Source organism: Mytilus edulis, chromosome 4 (assembly GCF_963676685.1).
Source record: "Mytilus edulis chromosome 4, xbMytEdul2.2, whole genome shotgun sequence".
Taxonomy (NCBI): domain Eukaryota; kingdom Metazoa; phylum Mollusca; class Bivalvia; order Mytilida; family Mytilidae; genus Mytilus; species Mytilus edulis.
In genome coordinates, this window is record NC_092347.1 from 7,858,345 (window position 1) to 7,866,937 (window position 8,593).

Sequence of the window (8,593 nt, forward strand, 5' to 3'; positions counted from 1 at the left end):
CTGATACTATTGAAATCAGTGGTTTGTGAGTATAGGTTATTTTTATTGGAATATTGCACTCCAAGCAATATGAATACATAGCGTTTTTTTTTTTACTAGTTTGTGATTTTAGCTGTTTTGTTGATTGACCAGGGTTATGATGGAAGGAGACTTAATAAAATTGAGAATGGAATGGGGAATGATATTATAATAAAATGCATACTGTGTCTATAATCAACTTGTTAAAAAGGCATATAACCTACATGTACTTTTGAGGATTACTACTTGACAAAATAGACTACTGCAATAGAAGGCCTTTCAAATTTGAGAATGTTACATCTTATACCTATAGAAGTGATTTATATCTTATCTGACTTTGTCTTAGAAGAAGCAATTAGTTTTGACGGTACAAGTTAATTGTTGTTATTACTAATTTCCAGATGTACAAGTAGTATTACTGGAAAAAGATGTTTTGTGGTAATGGGATTTGGCATGAAATATTAATCGCAAATAATTTTCTTTAACATGTTGTCACCTGTCTTCTTATATTTTTTTTTTTATTATATTGCGTTGTGGTTTGTAATCTTGACATTTCTTTTGTAGTTCTATAGATTAGAGCTTCATATTGGTATTAGCCTTTAGCGCTTTATATTTGGTTGCACGTGTAATCAAGCTTTTGTTCGTTTGAATATTTATATTTTTATTTCTGATGGCAACCAGTACGGGGCGCCGAATGGGACTCTTGTGGTTTTGTACAAAATTCAATTCTGTCATAACAAAATCATTTTTGTCTTACAAAACTATGTGTTACAGACTTGTTTTATGAGAACTTCAATTTTGTATCACAAAATTCATTTTTGTCAAGACAAAATTCATTTTTGTAGACAAAATTCATTTTTGTAGACAAAATTCATTTTTGTAGACAAAATTCATTTTTGTAGACAAAATTCATTTTTGTCATGACAAAAAAAAAAAAAGGTATGCAAATATAAACTTATTTGCATACAAAATTGACTTTTGTTACCTGATATGGAAATTAAAACACAAAAGTCAATTGTGTGAGACAAAATTTACTTTTGTGAGACAAAATTTACTTTTGTGAGACAAAATTTACTTTTGTGAGACAAAATTGACTTTTGTGAGACAAAACTGACTTTTGTGAGACAAAATTCAATTTCGTATCACAAAAGTCAATTTTGTATGCAAATTTGTTTAGTTTGGATTATGTGAACTAATTTTTGTCAATTTTGTCTCGCAAAAGTCGATTTTATATGCAAATTAGTTCACAGAATCCAAACTAAACAAATTTGCATACACATTGAGTTTTGTGAGACAAAATTGACTTTTGTGAGGCAAAATTGACTTTTGTGAGACTTTTTGTCTCACAAAAGTCAATTTTGTCTCACAAATGTCAATTTTGTCTCACAAAAGTCAACTTTGTCTCACAAAAGTCAATTTTGTCTCACAAAAGGCAATTTTGTGTCACAAAAGTCGATTTTGTATGCAAATTAGTTTACAGAATCCAAACTAAACAAATTTGCATACAAAATTGACTTTTTTCGCCCAATTTTCAAATTTGGTAATAAAAGTAAAGTCTGTGAATTTTGATATGACAAAAGTAACTTTTGTCCACTGAAAGATAATTTTGTATGACAAAATTTTAAATTTAAAGTATGCTACAAATTTTGTTAAACTGAACTCATTTTTATTGAACAAAACTCACTTTTGTCCGTACAAAATTGAATTTCGAGTACAAAATCACAAGAGTCCCATTCGGCGCCCCGTAACCAGTTCATGTAATACATATAGTCAGGATTATTAGTACGTTTTACCTGTTAATGTTTTTAACAGGGGTGATCTGAGCCGGATCACCCCTACCAGATCACCCCAGTTTGAGTTTCTTTGTTATGCATGGTTTCCTTTGTTCTGTAACATTTTGGCGGGAATGTCAAATCCACTATAAAACTTTTAAATAATTATACGAAAAAGACTATCTCAAAAAATCACGTAGAAAAAATCCAGTGTATATGCTGGGATTGAAACTCGAGACCATTAGCATATCAAGCCACGATACATACCACTACACCAGGAGAACTGAATACGAATTAACAGTTATTTGACATACTTAAAGGAAGCAAGATCTTTTAATAAGTGGAGTCGGTAAACAAGAGTTGGGCGATTTTTTTATGAAGTGGCGATATAGTGTGGGCCGATTGGCCAGTGGGGCGAGTTGACATTATTTGATATCTACTCATCGTGTTTGAGGGTCATTAAGGATATACATCATATAGTAATATATAAAGTGTATTATAATGGTTGTGTTGCGTTCTTAACTAGATTTGATGAATTGTAAATGGTTTTTCGTCTAATCTAAAACATGATTGATATGGACTATGTATTAGATAAAATACAAAGGTAACAAAGGAAACAGGCCGGTAACAACCGTTGCCGGATAGTTTTTCTGCACGAGTAGTCAGGTCAAGGTCCGAGGCGAGGCGATAGCCTCGGACCTTGACCTGACTACAAGTGCAGAAAAACTATTCGGCTGGTTGTTACCGGCCTGTTTCCTTTGTTACTTTTGTTTTTTATCTGACTTGTACGACGTTTCAAGAAAGTTATAATACATTTTGCAAGACTAAACATTTTAGATAATTAGATAGCCATAAAGCAGTAAATGTAAGTTATAGTATAAACATTTTTCGTTTCCCTCCAACCGAGAAAAAAAAATCAGGAATCTAATAATTTGATAAAAAAGAGCCATTTTAGGTAAAAGATGAATGTTTCATTTGTTACTTTTGTTTTTTATCTGACTTGTACGACGTTTCAAGTAATAATACTTTAAGCAAGACTACTTGAAACATTTGAGAAACTTGGATAGCCATAAAGCAGTAAATGTAAGTTATAGTATATACATTTTTTTTCAAGAAAAAAAATCAGAAATCTAATAATTTGATAAAAAAAAAAAACCATTTCAAGTAAAAGATAAATGTTGTACACATTTAAGACTTTTTAAAATGCTTTGTAAAATAAGTAATATATTAAGGAATATTTTAGTGGTAAGTAAGATAACGTTTGATTTTTATGAATAAAACGGAAAGCGGGGATGGGAAGGGGGCTAATTCATTTTAAAATACACAGGCTGTGATCTTTATTTTTGATGAAAAAATGCAGGATGAGCAATTCAATCCCCCCTCCCCCATTCCCCCTTAAAAAATTGGAAAAATCGCGCGTTTGTTGCCAAATACATGAATTTAATATGCAGTGGTGGGTTCCCGGGGTTAGAACAAGCCTTTTTTTGACGATCAATACATTTAAATGGTTACATAAAGTTGGAACCCCCCACCCCCCTGTTTGTTCTGGATTTAGACATGGATCCGCCACTGATAATCAAATTCGATAACAATATAAAGGTATCAAAATAATGACTTTCCTACTTCATTAGTGAATGAAATATTTATGAAAAAAATGGATTTTGTCTTAATATTATATATATTCAGGAATATACTTTGATTTTAATTTTTTTTTAAATTCATGCTCGTCTCTAGATCTGCAAGTGCACGCATAAGTTGTAAAGAATGTGGAAGTAAACAACACACTACTGCTCTTCACATCACTAGACCACAACAACCTGCAAGTTCTCAGTCTAGCTCGCCCAAGGAAGCCTACGGCGGGGAGCCAACAGAAACCGCTGAAACTAAATCAACCTCAGTTAACTCTACCTGTACTGAGATCTGCAAGGATGCGTATTGCGGAAAATCCTGTGCTAAAATACTACCTGTGAATGTTTATCACAAGGATAACCAGGACAATGTTATCCGAATGTATGCCATTATTGACGACCAAAGTAACCGATCACTAGCATCGCCTGAATTCTTCAATCTTTTCGACGTAAAAGATAAACCAGAGAACTATACTTTATCAACATGCTCCGGCAAAGTAGTCACTTCCGGGAAAAGAGGAAGAGGTTTCATCATGGAATCAATTACTGGTAGTGACAAATTTGACCTGCCGGTCCTGATAGAATGTGATCATATTCCCAATAATAGGGACGAATTCCTACTCCGGAAGTCACAATGCATCACCCTCATCTAAAAGAACTCAGAGGAAGCATTCGACCATTAGAGGAAAATTGCCAAATTCTTCTCCTAATTGGTAGAGACCTTATAGAGGCACACCACGTCCTTGACCAGCGCATAGGACCACCCAGAACTCCATATGCACAACAATTAAAACTTGGATGGGTAGTGATAGGAGAGACCTGCATTAACAAGCAGCACGTACCCTTTGAATTAAACGTCAAGATAACCAACATTCTACCTACTGGACAACCGTCAACCTTTCAACCATGCACAAGCAAGTTTGACATCCGGGAAAATTACACAGACACTGTAATGAAAGATTTACAATCGCCACTCTTTGAAAAAACAAGGGACGATGATAAGCCTGGAATGTCATATGAGGGCAAAATGTTCATGAAGCAGATGGACAACGAATTTGTGAGAAACTCGGAAGGAAGTTGGGTAGCACCGTTACCGTTCCGAGTGCCACGACAGCCGTTACCAAGCAACAGACAACAGGCTCTTCATCGTGCTAATATGTTAGACACTAGTCTGAATAGAAACCAAGTAAAGCGTGAACATTTTCTTCCATTTATGAGTAAGATCCTTGACAATAACCATGCAGAGCTCGCTCCACCATTGGACGACCATGAAGAGTGCTGGTATTTGCCATTATTTGGTGTTTATCATCCGAAGAAACCCGATCAGATTAGGGGTGTGTTTGATTCTTCCGCCAAATGTAACGGAGTTTCACTTAACAGCGTCCTGCTTACAGGTCCAGACTTGACCAATGATCTCTTGGGAGTACTGCCGCTGCGTTTCAGGAAAGAAATGGTCGCAGTAACTGCAGACGTCCAACATATGTTTCACTGCTTTGTTGTCAGAAAAGACCACCGAAATTACCTGAGATTTATATGGCATAAAGACATTGACCTACAGGAGAACCTTGTCGAATACCGCATGAGAGTTCATGTTTTCGGAAATAGTCCGTCACCTGCCGTTCCTACGCTTGGACTCCGAAAAGCAGCTCAAGCATCAGAACTAGAGTTTGGCTGTCACGTGACTAGCTTTGTTACAAGAGACTTCTATGCCGACGACGGTCTAACGTCATGTCCTACTAAAGAGGAAGCTGTTAAGCTCATGAAGAACACACAGCAAGCATTAGCAAAATATGGAAACTTACGTCTTCACAAGTTTGCCTCTAATTGTGCGGAAGTTATGTCTGCATTTCATGCCAGTGATTTGGCTTCAAATCTTAAATATCTAGACTTAGAATGCGACAGCAAACCCCTACAACGTAGTCTTGGTCTCAGCTGGGACGTAAACACTGATAACTTCTTATTTCAATTATCATCAGAAAACAAACCGATCACTCGGAGAGGAATTTTGTCAACGATAAACAGTCTCTACGATCCTCTGGGATTTTTGGCTCCGGTGATTATACAAGGGAAACTCCCATTAAGAAAAATAGTATCAGAAACAGTCGATTGGGACCAACCTCTCACTGATGAGACAGCAGATGAGTGGAAATCTTGGAGAGATACTCTAATAGCTATCGAAACACTGCGCATTCCACGTACCTACGTGCCGTATCTCAGCAAAACCGCCACAAAGGAGTTACATGTATTTTCTGATGCATCAGAAAAAGCCATAGCAGCTGTTGCATATCTACGCACGACCGACAGTAGTGGTGAACCAAACATAGGTTTCATTCTTGGGAAAGCTAAAGTTGCACCGACAAGTGGTCATACTATTCCACTACTTGAACTATCTGCTGCCGTATTAGCAGTTGAAATCACACAAACCTTTGTAGATAACTTAGATTTACACATAGACAACGTGAAATTCTACACAGACAGTAGAGTTGTCTTAGGTTACATCAGTAACGAGACAAGAAGGTTCTTTATCTATGCCGCCAATAGAGTGGAGAAGATTAGGAAATTTAGCTCTCCAAGTCAATGGAATTATGTACCAACTAACCGTAATCCCGCAGATTCGGGAACGAGGTCCGTACCTGCTCACGAAATTCATAGCAGTGAATGGTTATTAGGACCAAGACAACTTCTTTTCTCAGAACAGAAAAATTCTGAGGACATATGTCAGCTAATAGACCCAGAGGAAGATGGAGAAATCCGTGCAACTGTTAATATTGCAAAAACATTTGCCACACTTGAGCATAAAGGTATCGGAACTGATAGATTCAACAGATTTTCCAACTGGACATCACTTATGCGAGCGATAGCCGTTTTAAAACGTTTCTCCCGTTTACACGGGTCAAAACAGGCAGAACCAGTGACTTCTCTAGAAGGCTTTTCGAATGCGGAGTCCGATAGCTAATCTTAATCCGTTTTTGGACGAACGAGGACTATTACGAGTAGGAGGCCGTATTGCTAAGTCTGACTTAAACCTCCGTGAAAAGAAACCATTGATCGTCCCTGGACGTCATCATATAGCGACATTATTAGTCCGACACTACCATGACAAGATAAAACATCAAGGTCGCCATTTTACAGATGGAGCGATTCGTTCCGCAGGATTCTGGATTGTCGGAACTAAGCGCTTGATCTCTTCTATTATTCACAAATGTGTAAAATGCCGCAAACTTAGAGGAAAAACTGAGTGTCAAATCATGTCTGATTTGCCAGAGGACCGTCTTGAACCGTCACCTCCGTTTACCAACGTTGGAATAGACACATTTGGACCCTGGACAATTGTTTCACGTAAAACACGTGGTGGATACGCAAACTCAAAACGTTGGGCAATTCTTTTCACATGCTTAGTGACTAGAGCTGTTCACATCGAACTTATCGAGGAAATGAGCTCTTCAGCCTTCATAAACGCCGTCAGAAGATTCGCCGCTATTAGAGGTCAAGTTGAAATTTTCCGATCCAACCGTGGAACAAACTTTATTGGCGCAATCGACGATTTAAAGATTGACTCAATCAACGTTGAAGATGGACCCTTCAAGAACTTTCCGTACAATTCTGGTACAACTTGGATCTTCAATCCGCCACATTCTTCCCACATGGGTGGAGCATGGGAAAGAATGATTGGTATTGCAAGGAGAATACTCGAATCTATGCTTATCAACGCCGCTGGAAGGAATCTAACGCATGACGTGCTAAATACATTCATGGCAGAAGTTTCAGCAATAATCAATTCAAGACCTCTGGTACCAGTATCAACAGATCCAGAGAATCCGCTAATCTTAACACCAGCTATGTTATTGACACAAAAGACCGATTACATCTTCACTTCAGGTCAGCTTGGAGAATTCGACAAACGGGATCTATGTCTAGCCGAATGGAGACGTGTACAGGCTCTGGCCAGTGATTTCTGGTCCCGTTGGAGAAAAGAGTACCTGCCGTTACTACAACCACGACGAAAATGGACCGAAGATCACCGTGACCTTATCAAGGGATACGTCATTCTCCTAAAGGACAAAAATCTTTGCCGCACTCAATGGCCCATAGAAGTTATATTAAAATCGTTCAAAGGATCCGACGAACATGTCCGGAAAGCAGAAGTACGAATAGTCGTAAATGGAAAAGCATCCGTCTACACAAGACCAATTGTGGAAATGATTCTTCTCATCGAGAATGACTGTGTATAATTAATATTATAGTGATACTTTGGATTTATATAATCAGATATTCAAGTGTGTGATATATTTGAAACAGTTATATCAGTTAGACATCAGACGGGGAGTATTCTGTTCCAGATGCAATGTTTATTACATGTTTTCATATTTATCCGGAACAAATTGAACTGGACCGATTTCTTAAATCACCGTATTTATAGACTACCTTTAATTTCTGCGAAACCGTCCGCATCAACTTTTCTACACATGGACAATGGACGACATTTCTTCTTTCTGAGGAAATCGAGACATACCACTGTCAAGTACGTTTGATTCATTCATAAACTGTGATAAATTAATCTGTTTAACTCCGATATTTTTGGATAAGTGATTTATAAATACATACGAACTGTAAGTTATCTATTTCCGAGAAATTGACAGTAAGTTCTACTTTCGTTTTTGACTCGATTAATGATCTTGTATTTGACATTCACATTTAATTCGTACACATTGTAAAATATTGTATTTTTATTTCTTTCAGTTTACCAATATACTGACTACTATGTAAACCTTTCTGGTGGAATACTATAATTACAATTTTCAAAACAAGTTGTGTTCTTTATATATTTGCCGAGATTGCAATACAGTCACCTGGTTAAACTAGTTGAGTCCGGCTCAGCATAATTCATAAAAAGTGTCCGTGTAACAATTTAAAAGAGTCCGTGTAACACACGTTAATGTACTGTTTTTCTATAGCTCTGCGGGCGGCAAAGTCGTACAAATAGAATTACTGTTTGGTGTGAACCAGGCTTTGCGTTGAAGACCATACTGCAACCTATAATGGTATACTTTTATAAATTGTGACTTGGATAGACAGTTGTCTTTGGTACTGATATGAGATCCAGTTATATCTATCTAGAAGATTGAGAAACCATTTTTTTGTAATAAATTTAAAACATATTTAATTCTGTAATAT

At 36.9% G+C, this 8,593-nt stretch overlaps 2 protein-coding genes across 2 annotated transcripts; both read left to right on the forward strand.

The window, feature by feature from the left end:
* Window positions 1-4,052: 4,052 nt before the first annotated feature.
* Window positions 4,053-6,374, forward strand: LOC139518650 (uncharacterized). The gene has a single exon (XM_071310125.1). The coding sequence runs from the start codon at window positions 4,053-4,055 to the stop codon at window positions 6,372-6,374; it is 2,322 nt and encodes a 773-aa protein (XP_071166226.1).
* A 29-nt stretch (window positions 6,375-6,403) lies between these two features.
* On the forward strand, window positions 6,404-8,295 carry LOC139518887 (uncharacterized). Its single transcript, XM_071310559.1, has 2 exons — window positions 6,404-7,940; window positions 8,159-8,295. Exon 1 carries the CDS (start codon window positions 6,667-6,669, stop codon window positions 7,648-7,650), a length of 984 nt encoding a protein of 327 aa, XP_071166660.1. The 5' UTR covers window positions 6,404-6,666; the 3' UTR covers window positions 7,651-7,940; window positions 8,159-8,295.
* Window positions 8,296-8,593: the final 298 nt, after the last annotated feature.